Source organism: Sapajus apella, unplaced genomic scaffold (assembly GCF_009761245.1).
Source record: "Sapajus apella isolate SASKATOON/1434 unplaced genomic scaffold, GSC_monkey_1.0 scaffold51, whole genome shotgun sequence".
In the NCBI taxonomy this organism is placed as follows: Eukaryota; Metazoa; Chordata; class Mammalia; order Primates; family Cebidae; genus Sapajus; species Sapajus apella.
In genome coordinates, this window is record NW_022436991.1 from 10085277 (window position 1) to 10104488 (window position 19212).

At 41.1% G+C, this 19212-nt stretch overlaps 1 protein-coding gene and 1 non-coding gene across 5 annotated transcripts in view; both read right to left on the reverse strand.

Annotated features, from left to right (window-relative positions):
• PALB2 (partner and localizer of BRCA2) overlaps positions 1–19212 on the reverse strand; it is a 37447-nt gene that overhangs the window by 13840 nt on the left and 4395 nt on the right. For all 4 annotated transcript variants that reach the window (XR_004258200.1, XM_032242957.1, XM_032242958.1 and 1 more), the window contains exons 4-10: positions 16965–18419; positions 11643–12472; positions 11214–11285; positions 7973–8134; positions 5504–5589; positions 4783–4944; positions 3159–3275 (exon numbers count right to left, since the gene is read on the reverse strand). Coding sequence is in view for 3 of the 4 variants with exons in the window: in XM_032242957.1 (XP_032098848.1) it covers positions 3159–3275; positions 4783–4944; positions 5504–5589; positions 7973–8134; positions 11214–11285; positions 11643–12472; positions 16965–18419 (2884 nt within the window). In the remaining variant the exon portion in view is untranslated. The remainder of the gene's footprint in view (positions 1–3158; positions 3276–4782; positions 4945–5503; positions 5590–7972; positions 8135–11213; positions 11286–11642; positions 12473–16964; positions 18420–19212) is intronic.
• LOC116526749 lies at positions 19044–19184 on the reverse strand. The gene has a single exon (XR_004258253.1). It is a non-coding gene; the product is annotated as a U4 spliceosomal RNA (small nuclear RNA).

The following is a 19212-nucleotide window of genomic DNA, read 5'->3' on the forward strand; positions in this document are numbered from 1 at the left end:
GGAGAGGACATTTTTGTACTCGAGCACCGGGGAAATAAAAGTTGAAGAAAAGCAAACATGGGTCCCTGTAAAGATTTTCTTTTGAGGGGTGAGGGTAGGGTTGGGAGGAAGAGTATTTACCAAGCAATCAAATATAAAATGACCTGCGCTTGAGCCCAGGCATTCAAGGTTGCAGAAAGCTATGGTCATGCCACTGCACTCAAGTTTGGGTGACAGAGTAACACATAGTCTCTAAAAAGATTTAAAAAAAAATATGGAGGTTGAATATTGATTAATGGCAGAGAGGCCAACTACTAGATTATTTTAACAGTTCAGGAGACAAATAATGAAGGTATGGATTATGAAAAGAGCAGAAAGAATAGAAAACACAACTTCTGGAAGAACACTGTCCTCAAATAACACCTCTGAGCAGAAACCCTAGTGAAAGTGCTCCAAGTGGCCAAGTGCTGCCCTAGACATCAGGACATCTGAAAACCGGGTCTTCTAACAGATCAGAACATAGTCAAATTTCAGAGGCTTTCTGGTGGGAAGGGCAAAACGTTTATTTCAGGAGCCAAGCTTTTCTAGTTTATTCCTAAAAGGTTAGGGCTGTACATCACCATAGTGTTTAAAAAAGAAAAATAAAAGGTTAGAGTTGGATGGTACAAAAGAGCTAGGGTAGTGGCGACATTAATTTCATAACTTCCTCTTACCAAGACCCATTCTGGCTCCAAGGAAACAGTTAATAGACAAGGCTTTGGAGAAAAGAAAAGAAAAGAATTCAGCAGAGTTTTAAACTGAATCAGAAAAAAAAAAAGAAAAGAAAAGAAAAGAAAAAAAATCAATCTATTCTCCTGACACAAATTAAACTTGCAAGTGCCTATGGCTGGGTATGGTTCTCCCGATAGTCAGAAAAGAGATGGCTGGGAACTCCTGTGATGGTTTCCCTATCACAAATGTGTTAATTTGGTTCCTGTGATCACACTTTTTTTTTCTTTTTTTGAGACAGAGTCTCACTCTGTCACTCAGGCTGGAGTACGGTGGCATGATCTTGGCTCACTTCAACCTCTGCCTCCTGGGTTCAAAAAAGTGTTTTTCAGAGGAACCTAACAGAACATATATGAGATGGAGTCTCGCTCTGTCGCTGGGTTGGAGTGCAGTGGCACGATCTCAGCTCACTGTAACCTCTGCCTCCCAGGTTCAAGTGATTCTCCTGCCTCAGCCTCTCTGAGTAGCTGGGACTACAGGCTGGAGCCACCACGCCCAGCTAATTTTTGTATTTTTAGCAGAGACGGATTTTACCATGTTGGCCAGGATAGTCTCAATCTCTTGACCTTGTGATCCACCCACCTCAGCCTCCCAAACTGCTGGGATTACAGGTGTGAGCCACCGCACCCGGCCAAAAATATTTTTTAAAAAGGAATTTTAACATTTACTGAATACCTTCTATGTGCCAGACAAATCTAGTAAGTACTTTTAAAATACAATCCTATTGACTTTTATTATTTTTGAGACAGAATCTTGCCCTGTCACCCAGGCTGGAGTGCAGTGGCACAATCTTGACTCACTGCAACCTCCGCCTCCTGGGTTCAAGTGATTCTCATGCCTCAGCCTCCTGAGTAGCTGGGATTACAGGCATGTTCCATCATGCCTGGCTAATTTTTGTATTTGTAGTAGAGATAAGGTCTGAACATGTTGGCCAGGCTGGTCTCGAACTCCTGGCCTCAGGTGATCTGCCTGCCTCTGCCTCCCAAAATGCTAGGATTACAAGTGTGAGCCACTGCACCTGACCTTGATTTTTGTTGTTGTTGTTTTGTTATCTGTCCTAGTAAACAATTAACTTGGCTGAACTCGAACTCCAAATGCTGAAATCGAAGTTCAGTTCTTTCAGTCTTACCTCAGCTGCCTGGAGTCTGACCTAAGCACATGCAGTTTAAAGGGTCAACCAGATATTTAGGCAAACACTATAATCAGAATGTAGGGTTCTTTTGTTTTGCTCTCCCCCTTTTGGGACTTTTCTTCCTCCCTTTCTAGCAGCTGTGATCACCCTGAAATCTGTCCTTTGGTTCTCTAAGCCAGTGGGACAGAAGATCTTCCGTTAGGCTTTCTGTCACCCAGTGGGCAGAGTGGTTCTTGGCCTCTAACTTAAAGCCATAATAGGAACGTTGCCTAGTGCCATTCCCTTCACCTAAAGGGAGAAACCCCTCCAGCATGTTTCTTCTTTTTCTTGCTCCCTAGTTCCTTTAGAAAGTTGTTTTTTGTTATATGAGAATAGGCTGAGGCTTCAGACCCTGGCCATGGCACTTGCGGGGTTTCCCCCCCTACAGGATGGATAAATAAATACAAGAAAAAGAAAAAAGAAAAAAAAAATAAATAAAAGAAAGTTATTTTTTGTATTTTGTTCAGAGTGTATAAGTTATTCAAAGGTAGAAAGTTGGTCTGACAAGCTACTCAACCACTAACCAAAAGCAGAAAGAAGTGTACATCTTTGAAAATAGAATTCCATTTAAATAGTCTACTCAGACTGATCTTTTTTGGTATGTTTCAATTAATATGATGTTGTTGGTAAGGCAAGTATATAGTATCTGACAGTTAAAGCACAATCAGACTGGGCATAGTGGCTCACACCTGTAATCCTAGCAATTTGAGAGGCCAAGGTGGGCAGTTCATTTGAGGCCAGGAGTTTGAGAACAACCTAGCCAATATGGCGAAACCCCGTTTCTACTAAAAAATACAAAACTTAGCCAGGCATGGTGGCTCTCTCTTGTAATCACAGCATTTTGGGAGAATAAGGTGGGTGGATTGCTTGAGGCCAGGAGTTCAAGACCAACATGACCAACATGGTGAAACCCTATCTCTACTAAAAAATACAAAAATTAGCTGGGTGTGGTAGAACACGCCTGTAGTCCCAGCTACTAGGGAGGCTGAGGCAGGAGAATCACTTGAACCCAGGAGGGAGGCAGGGGTTGTGATGAGCCGAGATCACGCCCTGTACTTCCCGCCTGGGTGATAGGAGGAGACTCTGCCTCAAAAAAACAACAAAGACAACAATAGCAACAAAAAACCACCATCATGTTTATACATACTCTCTTATTTAATCTTCACAACAACCATGTAAAATTAGAGGTATATCTTCATACTATAGATAAGGAAACTGAGGACTTAGAGGGAAAGCTTACCAAATAACAATGTTGTTCATAATAGTAGTACCAAGCAGAGCTTCTTGCATCCCTTGGACCTCAGCAAAAGTTAGAATAGTCTCCTCAGGAGGCATCAAAAATTGGTTTTCTTTGCTTCTGCAATTAAAACAGTATTAAAAGTCAGTACTTTGTGCTAAAGCAGTTTCTACGTAGCCCTTCTACACATTTTTTAACTATGTGTAATATAAATTAACCTGGTATCAGGAAAAAAAAATCAAACCCAGAAAATGTGTATACTAAACTTTCCACAATGAACATATATTACTTTTATATTATCTACTTAGGTATCCTGCTAGCACCTCAAATTCTTTATATTCAAAATTAAACTTGTCAACTTTCTCTTTAAACCTTTTGTTTCTTTCTGCATTCCTATCTCAATGGAACTGCACCACCATCTAATGTCCAGGTTTCAGGGTTGGCCAACACTCAAGTGACCACCTAGATTGGCAGTAAGGAGACAAGGATAATGTCCACGTTTCGGGCCTGGTCACCACTCAAGTGACCAACCCTACCTACCACCTTGATATTCTCTCCTTTCTCTCAATCTAGTCAATTACCAAGTCCCAGTAACTTTATCATCTCATCTCTCAGAAATCTGTCTGCTGCTTCTCATCTCCACTAACATAATCCTAATTTAAGCAAACAACTATCATCTCTTGCCTAGATTACTGCCACAAATCATAAATAAATAAGTCAAAGTTACCCACCCTCCATTTTAGAAAACACAGATGAATAGTAACAATGAAGTGTAATTGAAAAATAAAAATAAAAAAATGAAGTATAATGAGTATATGATAGAGAAGGTGCTGTAAGTTCAGTTTGCAACATTTTGAATTTGAGGTGTTCCCAATATTTCTAATAAATAGGCCTGTGGGTCTAGAGCTCAAGAAAGAGCTCAGAGGTAAAAATGTATGTTTGCAAGTAGCTAGTACCAAGATGATCAATGAGGCAATGGACACCAAGTGTGTGGAACGAGGAAAGGGTTTACGACCTTAAGGTATTTCTATATTTAAAAAAAAAAATGTGTGTGTGTGTATGTGTGTGTGTGTGTGTGTGTGTAAGATTAGGTCTCCCTCTGCTGCCCGAGGTGGTGTGCAGTGGTGTGATTACAGCTCATTGCACCCTTGAACTCCTGAGCTCAAGTGATCCTCCCATTAGACTCCCTAGCAGCTGGGACCACAGGCGTGCTCTGCCACACCCAGCTAATTGTTAATTTTTTGTAAAGATGGGCTCTGCTATGTGGCCTCAAATGGTCTTGAAGCCCTGGGCTCAAACTTCTGCCCTGGCCTCCCAAAGGGCTGGGATTATGGGCATGAGCCACTGTGCCCAGCAGAAGTATTTCTAAGGGACACAGAGATTTCAAAGAAGACTGAAGAGCAAACTACATTTGCTGAGCCTCTCCCCTTCTTTGACTTCATCCCTGTCATATCTGGTTTCCCCCTCACTAACCTGCTTCTATGTCATAACCTAGTGTTGACGCCATACATGCTATATTACACCTACAGGACAGAAAAACAACATCCTAGTTACCCAACTTTCTCTGAAACCTGTGATAAAATCACCCTTCATCTAATAGCTAAAAATCAACCAATGCTTTTCTTACCCTCCATCTTCTGCAAACGTCATGACTTCTACTTGTTGATCAGAAAGGGTCCCACTGCTACTAACTAGCCTCCTCTTTGTCAGGCCAAGCACAGCTTTTATATTTCCAGACTTCAGTAGTACTTGCTTTTCATTTTCATCATCAGAGGAACAAAGCAATGCCCTAAACCAAACATAAGGAAAAATGGGGTGACAGGAGTAAGCTTTTAATATTAAAGGACTAGGTTCACATTCTTTTTTTTTTTTTTTTTGAGATGAAGTCTTACTCTGCATCCAGGCAGAGTGTAGTGGCACGATCTTGGCTCACTGCAACCTGTTTCCTGGGTTCAAGCAATTCTCCTACCTCAGCCTCCTGAGTAGCTGGGATTATAGGCACCTGCCACCACACCCAGCTAATATTTGTATTGTTAATAGAGACACAGTTTCACAGTGTTGGCCAGGCTTGTCTCAAACTCCTGACCTCAGGTGATCCACATCCCTCAGCCTCCCAAACTGCTGAGATTATAGGTGTGAGCCACTGTACCTGGCTTATATTCACATTTTAAATAGAAACTTTAGTAAGGGATGTTATTTTATTGTTTTTTTTTTCTTTTTTTCAAAAAGCTCTCTTTAAATCTTTCAGATTCTTTCAAGATTCAAGCCTAGGTTATTACCTGAACTCAAAACCAGCTGACAGAGACAAAGATGAAGGAAAAACAAATCACCCCTTGAGAATTACATACCTGATCTCTCTGATTTCCAAATTTCCCAAAGCTACACACACCAGATTATACACATCAGGCACTGGAACTATCTGTAATACTGGAACCTAAATAAAACAAAGCAGCCAAAAATTATACTTGGTTGTTTCCTTTTTAATCCAGATTTTCTAAAATTTATCAAACTCTTTTTTATTCTCACTGTACCAGGATAATTTTCAACATCTGAAGGCTCAGAAAACATTCTTATTATTAGCTGTAAATCCAAATAAACTATATGCATAATAGTGCTTACTAAGCATTTACCTAACGCAATGTACTACTCTAACAATAGGGGAATAATTAAGTATATTCTGGCATGTGAATGAAAAGAACATTTATGCAGCCATTTAAAAGTATATGTATGTTCAAAGCACAGTGTTAGGTGTGGTATATATTTGGAGAGTAAGAATGAGGTATATACAAGTATGAAGACTTAACAGAAACAAGGAAAAAAAATTTTTTTTTAAGATGGAATTTCACTTGTTGCCCACTCTGGAGTGCAGTGGCGCAATCTCAGCTCACTGCAACCTCCACCTCCTGGGTACAAGCAATTCTCCTGCCTCAGCCTCCCAAGTAGCTGGGACTAGGGGCATGAGCCACCACACCTGGCTAATTTTTGTATTTTTCGTAGAGACAAGGTTTAACCATGTTGGTCAGGCTAGTCACTAACTTTTGACCTCAGGTGATCCACCTGCCTCAGTTTCCCAAAGTGCTAGATTACAGGTGCGAGCCACTGTACCTGGCCGGAAAAAGTGTTTATATGGTGAGAAAAGACAGATCTAAAAATTTTAAGCACACTAAGATTGTAAGCATGTAAGATGTATATGATGGATATACATGTAGTAAGAAGCAAAATAATGCCTTGGGGAAAGGCAAGGAGTATAGATATCAGCAAGTAACGAAGTCAGAATAGAAATAAAATTCTAAGCTTGGCCAGGCACAGTGGCTCACGCCTGTAATCCCAAACACTTTGGGAGGCCGAGGCAGGCAGTTCACCTGAGGTCGGGAGTTTGACATCAGCCTGACCAACATGGAGAAACCCCATCTCTACTAAAAGTACAAAATTAGCCGGGTGTGGTGGCGCATGTTTGTAATTCCACCTACTCAGGAGGCTGAGGCAGGAGAATCACTTGAACCCGGAAGGCGGAGGTTGTGGTGAACCAAGATCATACCATTGCACTCCAGCCTGGGCAACAAGAGTGAAAGTCTGTCTTAAAAAAAAAAATTCTAAGCTCCTCCAACAGGTCTAGTGTAAAAACCCATCTCTGGACTGGGTTCAGTGGCTCATGCCTATAATCCCAGCACTTTGGGAAGCTGAGGCGGGCAGATCACTTGTGGTCAGGAGTTCGAGACCAGCCTGGCCAACAAGGTAAAACCCCGTCTCTACTAAAAATACAAAAATTAGCTGGGTGGGGTGGTGAGTGCCAATAGTCCTAGCTACTCGGGAGGCTGAGGCAGGAGAATTGCCTGAACCTGGGAGGCAGAAGTTGCAGTGAGCCAAGATGGCACCACTGCACTACAGCCTGGGAGACAGTATGACTCTGTCTCCAAAAAAAAAAACAAAACCAAACAACAAAAAAAAAACCCATCTCTAGATAACGCTGTGATTGGCTGGGTATGGTGGTTCACATCTGTAATCCCCAGCACTTTGGGAGGCTAAGGCAGGAGGACTGCTTAAGCCCAGGAGTTTAAGACCAGCCTGGGCAACATGGCAAAACCCCATCTCTATAAAAAACACAGGCCAGGCGTGGTGCTCATGTCTGTAATCCCAGCACTTTGGGAGGCTGAGGTGGGCAGACTGCCTGAGGTCAGAAGTTTGAGAACAGCCTGGCCAACATGGCAAAATCCCATCTCTACTAAAAATACAAAAAAATTAGCCAGGCATGGTGGCAGGCACCTATAATCCCAGCTACTCACAAGGCTGAGGCACAAGAATCCCTTGAACCCGGGTGGCAGAGGTTGGCAGTGAGCTGAGATCGTGCCACCGCACTCCAGCCTGTGTGACAGAGAGAGATTCCATCTCAATAAAAAGAAAAAAAACAAAAAAATAAAAAATTAGGCAGACATGGTGGTGTATGCCTATGGTCCCAGCTACTTGGGAGGTTGAGGTGAGAAGATTACCTAGCCTGGGGAGGTTGAGGCTGCAGTGAGCCATGATCACGCCACTGCACTACAGCCTGTGTGACAGAGTGAGACCTTGTCTCAAACAAGCAAACAAAAATTTGTGATAAAGCAAATAAAGCAGCATGTTAATGGTAGAGTCTATAATGGTAGGTATATGGGTGCTCACTATACTACTTTTCTGGGTGTTTGAAACTTTTCATAATAAAATGTTAGGGAAAAAAAACCTCATCTCTGTTCTGCCTTGCATGGTCATAGCTCCTAAGTTTGGTAAGCTACCCATCTACAATATTAGGCAAATATGTCTTTCAGCTCAAGATTCCTACTTACCTCTGTGAAGTGCCAGGTATAAAGTTTTTTCCACTGCCAAGCACCCAAAGCTTTCCAAAGAGAAACTACGTCTTCACAAGCAGTTATGATACATGGCTCCTTACAACCGGCTCTTTCCCAAAACATGGCACTCACATCTACGGAACAGGAACCTGAAAGATTCTGACACAATAGCAACAAGAGTTCTATTAAAGTGGTACTCGAGGGCTGTTTTATGCAAAGCATAAATATGAAAAGTGAGGAAGTACAATTCAATGAAACAGTAGGTATGTAAAATTTAAGTTTTATGCAGGTCAAAAGAAAGAGCTTTGTGGTTCTTATGTACCTAAAAAATTGCCTATCAAACTTACATTATGAAATATTTTGTTTTATTTTATTAATTTTAATTTTTTTTTTTTTTGAGATTGAGTCTCACTCACTCAATCACCCAGGCTGTATAGTGGTGCAATCTCGGCTCACTGTAACCTCCGTCTCCTGGATTCAAGTGATTCTCCTGCCTCAGCCTTCGGAGTAGCTGGGATCACAGGCACCTGCCACCACACCCAGCTAATTTTTATATTTATAGTAGAGACAGGTTTCACCTCCCAAAGTACTTGGATTACAGGCATGAGCACCACGCTTGGCCCATGAAAGATTTTAAAATATACAGTCCAGATGGAATAAATTCAGATTTAACCATAAGAAGATATCCCATAGAACTTACCCATTTGAAAATGAAACATCCTGATGAACCACTCATGGGTTGAAGAGGGAATAACATGGAAACAACATATATTACGCTATCTACTATTATGACAATGGGAGCACTACATATCCAAACCACAGAGCATGGCCAAACCAGTATTTCCAAGAAAATTTGGAAATTTCCAAGAAAAATCATAATCACAAAGCCATTTATAAGGAAACAAGAAAGATTAAAATCAAGTAAGCATGCAGCTCAGGAAGTCAGTACTAAAACAAAATAAGAACAATAAAAAACAGTAGGAAGGAATTATTTATAGTTATTCTACTTATTACAAAAACAGAACTAGGCCAGGTGCAGTGGCTCATGCCTGTAATCCTGGCACTTTGGGAGGCCGAGGCTAGTGGATCTTGAGTTCAGAAGATTGACCACCCTGGCTAACATGGTGAAACCCTGTCTTTACTAAACATACAAAAAATTAGCCAGGTGTGGTGGCATGTGCCTGGAGTCCCAATTACTTGGGAAGCTGAAGTGGGATAATTGCTTGAACCTGGAAGGCAGAGGTTGCAATGAGCTAAGATTGAGCCAGTGCACTCCAGCCTGGTGACAGAACAAGACTCACTCTCATAAAACAAAACAAAACAAAACCCAGAAATAAATGAACTAGAAAACAAAACAAAAAACAACAACAAAAAATACGACCCAATTAATAATTGATATAATGGCCAAATCTCAAGTCTAATGTAGAAAAACAATAATTTTAGAAATGGGAGAAGGGAGAGGAGAGGCTTAATTGCAGATATACAGATTTTAAAGATCTATAAGTAGTAGTAACTTTTTACCTACAAATCTGAAAATATGAATGAAATGGTTGATTCCTTAAGAGGCTAAGTTATTAGGATACTGGGCATGGTAGCTCAAACCTATGATCCCAGCACGTTGAGAGGCCAAGGCAGGCAAAGCCCCTGAGGTTAGGCGTTCAAGACCAGCCTGGCCAAGGTGGCGAAACTCCATCTCTACTGAAAATACAAAAATTGGCCACGTGCGGTGGTTCATGCCTGTAATCCCAGCACTTTGTGAGGCTGACATTAGCAGATCACCTAAGGTCAGGAGTTCGAGACCAGCCTGACCAACATGGAGAAACCTGTCTCTACTAAAAGTACAAAATTAACCAGGCATGGTGGTACATGCCTGTAATCCCAGCTACTGGGAAGGCTGAGGCAGGAGAATTGCTTGAACCCGGGAGGTGGAGGTTGCAGTGAGCTGAGATCACACCACTGCACTCCAGCTTGGGTAATGAGAGCAAAACTCTGTCTAAAGAAATAAATAAATAAAAATAAAAAATTAGCAAGGTGTGGTGGTGCGCACCTGTAATCCCAGCTACTCTGGAGGCTGAGATACAAGAATCACTTGAGTCTGTGAGGTGGAGGTTGCAGTGAGTGGAGACTGGAGACTGCCCCATGGCACTCCAGCCTGGGCAACAGAGGGAGACTCTGTCTCAAAAAATAAAATAAAAATAAACTAGGTTATTAAAATTGACTCAAGAATAAATTCTGAAACAGAGCACAGGTATTATGATGTATCCTTTATGGAAAAGAAATCTAGAGCTTAGAGGTTACACAATTTGTTCAAGGTGACATAGCCAATAACTGGAAAAAACACTTTATGTATGTGGATTTGAAGCTCTTTCCTTCACACTACTGGTTCTCTGGGAGAGCTTCTGTACTCCCATCTTCACCCCCACCCCTAGGACATTTAGTAATACAACATTTTCAGTTATCACACTGCATAGAAAAGACTAAACAATCTATCAAAATCTAGAACTGCTACCCATTTTCTTATAAATCACCATAAGTGATTTTTCTAGGAACACTATACCATTTGAGTAGGAGAGGCATGAATAACTCTCATTTCACTCTCTTTCTGTCAAAATGCCTGACATCTCATCTCATCTCATCTCCTCATCTCATCTCATCTCATCTCATCTCATCTCATCTCATCTCATCATCTCATCATCTCATCTCATTTTGAGACAGAGTCTCATTCTGTTGCCCAGGCTGGAGTGCACTGGTGAGATCTTGGCTCAATGCAACGTCTGCCTCTGGGTTCAAGTATTCTCCTTCTCAGCCTCCCTAGTAGCTGGGATTATAGGCGTGACCATCACGCTTGGCTAGTTGTTGTATTTTTAGTAAAGATGGGGTTTCACCATGTTGGCCAGGCTGACCTCAAACTCCTGACCTCAAGTGATTTGCCCGCTTCAGCCCCCAAAGTGCTGAGATTACAGCTGTGAGCCACCACGCCCAGCTCCCTAACTTAGATTTACTTAGCCTAAGTTGTTCTTGGCAATAGATTGGTATAGAAACGTCAAGAGAAGAGCTCAAAACATAAACAGAGGTAAATATTGGGAAAAACAAACAATCCAAATCTGTTTTCTGAATCTGTTTACCAATATATTTAATAGTATTAAAGAACAAGAAGCTATATGATCAAATTATTTTTCAATTCATTCAAGTTTTCATATGAAAGACACAAGACACTGTAAAAGAATATTCTTCTGACCTTTAACTTTGAAACCAATTTTAGGTTGCCTGGGTTTATGCTACCAGAAGCAGGAAGCACTGCTACTTCATTCTGTGAAAACAAAAGTCACATCATTAGTCTACACTTTATGTATAATGTCTGCCTGCATCACCTACTCATCAAAATAACTACTTCATATTGTTTTTATTTCCTCTTATAATAGCAGCAAAGCTCCAGAGGCAAACTGTTTTCACTGATGACAAAGAGAATAGGATCTCCCATATTTAAAAGAAACATTTTAATGAGCCTTAATTTCCCCAGAATGAACTTAATGTTTACAATGAAGTCATTTCAAAGAAACATGTTAAAACATTCTTAAACATGGAGGGCCTAAGCAAGTCATGCTGTTTACATTCACTAAGACATTTCATTCCTTCAGAGAAAATTTCACAAAGGAAATAAATGTACCTGTTCAACAAACTGTTTACGCAACTCCTGGCATGTGTTTCCATAGAGCTGATTTTCTTTAAAAGTGAATGACTCAACGGGTGGGGATGTTCCTTGCAGGACAGACTCACAGTCACAGGTAGGTTGTCCTTGCCTGCCTGACACTTGCAGGGTGGTATGTGGTTTTGCTGGGCTGCTTGAACTGTCGCACTGTTTACCATCACTGGCAAGACAGATTGAGTCTTTCAAATGAGCAAGTTGGGGTGTACAGCAAGTTTGTCCAGTGACCTCTGTGCATGCTTTTTCATAGGAGCCTTGAGAGCCAAAGGCTGGAGTAGTACCTAAGATGGGGAAAGCAGGTGAACACATGTCTGCAGTAGGTCTATCATTATCATCAGGCACAACTGTATTTAAAGGAGTATAAAGTAATATGGATGAAGAAAGGCCCTTCTTTGCACACTGGCTTTGTGGGTTTGGCATTTTGGGATGCGATTTTCCTGGCAAAACAACAACATCCTCTTCTAAGTCTTCCATTTCTGTATCCATGCATTTAGGACTCAGTTCCTCTGGAAAAATACAATTTCTCCCTTTAAGATGCCTCTCTCCATACACTTTTGATTCAAAGGGCTCCATTAGTTTTTCTGAGCAGGATTTCAGTTTTTCAAGCTTAAGAGGCCCAAAGTCTTCATCAGGTAACTGAAAGTCTGTGATATTGAGAAAAGACGATAGTTGCTTTAAACTCAGCATTCCATTCTTATGGAACGAAGCTATGAAAGCATCATCATCCAAGGATAAATAAGCACTATTACTCCAAGAAAGGGAGTCCTCTTTTTGATGACGACTTTTCTTCCCTAGAGAAAAATAAGCCACATAGTAACAAAACCCAACAAAAGAGACATTAATACCCAACAAAGAGTGAGCTTCTAAACTCACATATACTAGAAAATGTTCATTACCTTTCCCACTCATGACTCAGAAACCTGGGTGAAAGGTTCAAACAATGGTCATGGGTTAGTGTTTAATTAACAGCTCTTTTCCCACACTACCCCAAAAGTGTATTGCTAGCCAGGTGTGGTAGCTCACAGCTGTAATCCTAGTGCTTTGAGAGGTCAAGGTAAGAGAATCGCCAGAACCCAGGGGTTCAAGACCAGCCTGGGCAACACAGTGAGGCTGTCTTTAAAAAAAAAACCAAAAACTAAAAATTAAAAAAAATAAATAAATAAGGCCAGGCACAGTGGCTCACACTTGTAGTCTCATCACTTTGAGAGGCTGAGGCAAGTGGATCACTTGAGGTCAGGAGTTTAAGATCAGCCTCGCCAACATGGTGAAACCATCTCTACTAAAAATACAAAAAAAAAAAAATTAGCCGGAGTGGTGGTGCATACCTGTGATCTCAGCTACCCGAAGCTGAGGCAGGAGAACCGCTTAAACTCAGGAGGTGGAGGTTGAAATGAACCAAACTGCACCCCTGAACTCCAGCCTGGGCAACAGAGCGAGATTCCATCTCAAAGAATAAATAAATAAATAAAACCAAATAAAACCAAACAGTATATGGCTAACATTAACTGGGAAAAGGGACTGAGGTGATGTCTCAGCTCAACCACTGATTTACAGTGTAAACTTAGGCAAATCGATTTATTTCATTTTCCTTTTTCTCATTGTCTCTCTAAGGCAAGTGAATTAAAAATATCTATATCCTTTCCTACCTCTAAAACTGTGATTCCAACAGGCTGCCAGAGTATGGTCTACTAAATGCTGGCTCCTCTCACTATGGAAAATTAAGTCCCCTTTTGAAGCAAAGAGTAATTTACTGCTTTTTGTTTGCTTGTTTGTTTCAAGACAGGCTCTCACTGTTGCCCAGGCTGGAGTGCAGTGGTGAGATCTTGGCTCACTGCAACCTCCCACATCAGCCTCCTGAGTAGAAATTAACTGCTCTTATTGCAAATGGTATCCCACACCATTCAAAATGTTGCTATATCCTAAATGATGAATGCATAAACAAACTGTGGCATATACATACGATGGAATATTATTTAGTCATAAAAATGAACAAACTACTGATGCATGTTACAACACAGGTTGTACCTTAAAAACATTATACTAAGTGGCCAGGCTTGGTGGCTCATACCTATAATCCCAGCACTTTGGGAGGCCAAAGGCAAGTGGTTCACTTGAGATCAGGAGTTTGAGGCCAGCATGGCCAACATGATGAAACTCTCTTTCTACTAAAAATGTAAAAATTAGTCAGGTGTGGTGGTGGGCGCCTATAATCCCAGCTACTCCTGAGGCTGAGGCAGAAGAATCACTTGAACCTGGAAGGCAGAGGTTGCAGTGAGCTGAGATTTTGCCACTGCACTCCAGCCTGGGCAACAGAGTAAGACTCCATCTCAAAAACAAATAAACCTGTTATGCTAAGTGAAAGCAGCCAGACACAAAAGGTCTCATATTGTATGATTCCATATATATGAAATATCCATATATATGAAATATGATGTATTATGTAAATCCATGGAGATAGAAAGCAGATTGGCGGTTGCCCAAGGATGGGGTAGAGGGTAGGGGGAGAGAAATAGGTAGCAGCTGCTTAATGGGTACGGGATTTTGAGGTGATAAAAATGTTTTAGAATGAGATAGAGGTGATAGCTGCACAACACTGTAAATGTACTGACTTGTTCACTTAATTTAAAATGGCTAATGTTGTTATATGAATGTCACCTTGTGAAAAAAAGTTTTTAAATGTAGCTGCAGTCTACTAAAATTATAGCAGACTATTTCAAACTACTGGTTGGGCCTGGTGGCTCACGCCTATAATCTCAGCACTTTGGGAGGCCGAGGCAGGCAGATCACCAGAGTTTAGGAGGTCAAGACTAGCTTGGCCAAAATGGCGAAACCGCATCTCTACTAAAAATATAAAAATTAGCTGGGCATGGTGGCGGGCGGGCACCTGTAATCCCAGCTACTCAGGAGGCTGAGGTGGGAGAATCACTTGAACCTGGGAGGTGGAGGTTGCAGTGAGCTGAGATAGCACCACTGCACTCCATCCTGGGCAATAAGAGCGAAACTCTGTCTCAACAACAACAAAAAACTGTGTAAAAAACAGTATTTCTAGATTACTGGATTGCCTACTTTTTGATGACTTTGTATTCTTGTTAACTTAAAAGATAATGAAGAGTCACAATTATTATTTTTGGATTAATTAATCATAGCTCATAGACCAAGTCTCTGTCCAGTGGTACAGAACCGCCTGCTACCTATTTTTGCACATAAAGTTGTTTTTTTTTGTTTTACCAACTTGGCTGTAAAATGCACAGTAAAGGTGTGTTAGAACATAGTCACAGTTACAAATTGAATTTGGCTGCTCTGGCACATAGCTGAGTAGTTAAGACAGAGCATAAAGACTAAAATATGTGCTATCTGGCCCCTTCCAGAAAGTATGCTGATCCCTGGTTTACAGTCATAATGAATTACCCAGTTTTTGTGCTCAGTTGATCAGATATGATTAAATCCTCAGTAAATGAATTACAAGTTTAAATTACAATGTATCCTTGCTTGCCATCCTCAAAAATCCTGTGTTCCTTGGAGGCCTTAGAGACACTGCATTAGATATTTTATCCAAAAAAGTTGCTCAGGCCTTTTATATTACATGTTGACTTCTAAAAGAGGTAGTCAGTGGACTCCTACTCTTTTTTTTTCTTTTGAGAGAGTGTCTTGGGTCTTGTTCTGTCACCCAGGCTGGAGTGCAGTGGTGCAATCACAGCTCACGCAGCCTCAACCTCCTGGGCTCAAGTGATCCTCCCACCTAAGCCTCTCAAGTAACTGAAACTACAAGCATATACCACCACACCTGGCTAATTTTTCTATATATTTTTTTTGTAGAGATGGGGTTTCATCATGTTGCTCAAGCTGGTCTCAAACTCCTAGGCTCAAGCAATCCTCCCGCCTTGGCCTCCCAAAGTGCTGGGATTACAGGGTTGAGCCACCAAACCTGACATAGAGTCTTACTCTAGTACAAATTCCATTTTACTTCAAAAAACACTTTCTATATTAGCTGTGAAGCTGCTAGCCATAGATAAGAATTGTGTTCTGCCTGAATAAATATTAATATTACATACACACCAGTATATTTTCCTTTTCAGTGTTTGTTTCAGCTCTATTAGTGAACACTGGCACCATACCATCAGGTTTAAATCTGGCTCTTGATTTTAATTACATTAATTAAAGTCATTTAATTTTTTTTTTTTTTTTTTTTTGAGATGGAGTATCACTCTGTCACCCAGGCTGGAGCCTCCACCTCCTGGGTTCAACCAATTCTCCTGCCTCAGGCTTCTGAGTAGCAGGGATTATAGGCATGTGCCACCACACCTGGCTAATTTTTTTTTTTTTTTTTTTTTGTATTTTTAGTAGAGATGGGGTTTCATCATGTTGGCCAGGCTGGTCTCGAACTCCCAACCTCAAGTGACCCACCCATCCTGGCCTCCTAAAGTGCTGGAATTACAGGCATGAGTCACTGCATCTGGCCTAAAGTCATTTTAATCTCCCTATGCTTTAGTTTCCTCACCTGTAAAGTAAGAATGAAAATAGATTCTATCTCAGTTAGGACTGCTATGATGACTTAATGAGTTAGTATCTGTACAGCATTTAGAAAGTACCAGGCAGGCTGGACACAGTGGCTCATGTCTGTAATTCCAGCACTTTGGGAGGCCGTGGTGAGAGGGTTGTTTGAGGCCAGGAGTTCAAGATCAGCCTGGGTAACAGGGCAAGACCTCGCCTCTACAAAGAATTTAAAAACATTAGCCAGGCATGGTGGTACAGCTAGCTCGGAGGCTGAGGCAGAAGGAACATTTGAGCCCAGGAGATAGAGGCTGCAATGAGCCATGATCAAACCACTGCACCCTAGCCTGGATGATTGTGAGACCCTGTCTCTTTATTAATGTATCATTCATTCATTCATTCATTTATTTGAGCCAGGGTCTCACTCTGTTTCCCAGACTGGAGTGCTAGATCTTGGCTCATCGCAGCCTCTGCCTCCCGGGCTCAAGCGATCCTCCCACCTCAGCCTCCTGAATACCTGGGACTACAGGCACATACCATCACACCATATACCCAGCTAATTTTTGTATTTTTTGTAGAGACAGAGTTTTGCCATGTTGCCCAGGCTGGTCTCGAACTCCTGGGCTCAAACAATCTGCCAGCCTCAGGTCTGCAAAGAGCTAGAATTATAGACGTAAGCCACCACGTTCAGATCTCTTCTTAGAAAAAAAAAAAAAAAGAAAGAAAGAAATTGCTGGGCACATAGTAATTGTTAGCTTTCATCATCATCATCATCAAACACATCTTGATTACCTTTCTCTTGAATAACTGCTTTTTTGTTCTGATATTTGTGCGAGGTGACTTCCTCCTTGGCCCTATTAATAACTGATGTGCTGGAAGTTGGCAAAAGTGGTTCACAATGATCTGATGCTGGGGTGCAGGCTGATTTTCTTTTTCCTCTGTTTCTTCTACTAGATGCCTGGGCAACTGCCTTCCTAGACAAGTCATTGTCTTCAGTGGGCCCAGTGGGAGAGTTGACTTTAGTTAATGAGAAAAGTTTCTGAGAGTTTCTTGAACTCGGTTGTCCTGTGCATGTGTCAGACATCCGAATTTCACTTCGGTCGGTTTCCTCATTGGAAAGGTTTAAATTTTTACTTGCATCCTTATTTTTATTTTTACACCCTTTCTTTTTGACATCCAAATGATTCTGAATGACAGCCTCCACGGCTACTTTCCTCTGGCAATTGGACATGCTTCGTGTTGTTCTAACATAATATTCTGCAGGAAACAGAAGACCTTCAAGCATTGTGCAAGAATGTTTTTCTGCAGAAAGAGGAGAAGTTGCTTCTAGGCTAAGACTCTTAGGTTGACTTAGAATACCATTTTCCTGAAGATTTTCATTTCTGCCATCAAGAGCATCGCTGGGAGATTTTTCTGTTTGATTTTGTTCTTTTAAGTTTTGGTTTTCATTTGCTGATAAGTTATTGTGAGTGAGTTCATTTGTAGAACATGAAATATCTGCCTCTAAATTAGAACTTGTGAGCAGATGGCCACTTACAGCTTTATTTACAACCAGGTTCTCTGTAGAGACAGTTACTTTTTTGCCCTGTGCCTCCAAACTTATAGGTGAAGTAAATCTAATGCTTTTTAGGCCGTGAGTAGTAAGCTCACTGCTACCTTTAGGAGGAATATGTTCAAAGTGCTGACTCCTTCTACTATCTGATGGAGTCTGTAAAGGAACTGTAGTCGTCTTGGTGAAATTAGTTCTTAGGAGTGTATCAACACCTTTTTCTGGTTGGGCAGTTGGTGGAATTAATATACTGTCTCCATTAGTTTCTGTAATTGGTTCTGGAGAATCCAGAAGTTCAGACTGAAGAGTTAAAAAGTGGGTTCTTATTTCAGCTACTGGTGATCTAGTAGGATTTTTGCTGCTCATTTCTTCCTGTTCCTTTAGGCTTTTCCCAGACTGTCTGAGTGAATCAGTGTCAAAGACACAGTCTCTCTCCTGTGAAATAAATGTTCTTTTCTGCTGCTTCTTACTTCTCCTTGGCAGTTTCTGTTTTTTCTCACTATCAGGGTCACTGACCCTGTGTGGGAAATGTTCTTGGGTGTCATCTGTTCTTTGTATAGGTAATCCTCCTGGGCCATCTCCAGGATTAGAAGACTCAGGCCCAACATCAAGTGTGATAGATGTCTTTTCTCCAGTTTCTTCATCAAGATGGGTTTTGATGTGTAACTTGTTATAAAGAGATATTTTATTTTTAAGTTCTGAAGAGGAAAAAAAAGGTATATACGTTATTTGTCTTATAAAATGAAACAAAAAGTACTCTATTTTTTAACCTATTATATATAAATACTACTAAACATTTATTCAAGAAAGAGTCAGTGGCATTTCATTCAGGCAGATGAATTTACAGGTGAAGTAAAACTGTTTTTTTTTTTTTTTTTTGGAGACAGAGTTTCGCTCTTGTTACCCAGGCTAGAGTGCAATGGCACGATCTCGGCTCACCGCAACCTCCGCCTCCTGGGTTCAAGCAATTCTCCTGCCTCAGCCTCCTGAGTAGCTGGGACTACAGGCACGCACCACCATGCCCAGCTAATTTTTTTGTAGTTTTAGTAGAGACGGGGTTTCACCATGTTGACCAGGATGGTCTCGATCTCTTGACCTCGTGATCCACCCGCCTCGGCCTCCCAAAGTGCTGGGATTACAGGCTTGAGCCACCGCGCCCGGCGGTAAAACTGTTTTTTAGGCTGTGAGTAGTAACTTCACTGTTACCTTTAAGAGGAGTATGTTCAAGGTGCTGACTACTTCTACCATCTGATGGAGTCTGTAAAGGAACTGTATGTATTCCATACCATACATACTTTTAAAAGTCCTAATTTTTTTTTCAGTCTCTGTAGAGACTGTCAAAAATTGCCAATGCCAACTATATTTCAAGTTGTCATGGCAGGGTATTGGGAAAAGTTTTCAATTAGCAATAATCGCACCTTGGATAAACCTCATTGGCTACGATACTGCCACTGCACAAAGCTAAAAGTCCTAATTTTTTTAATTCAAATA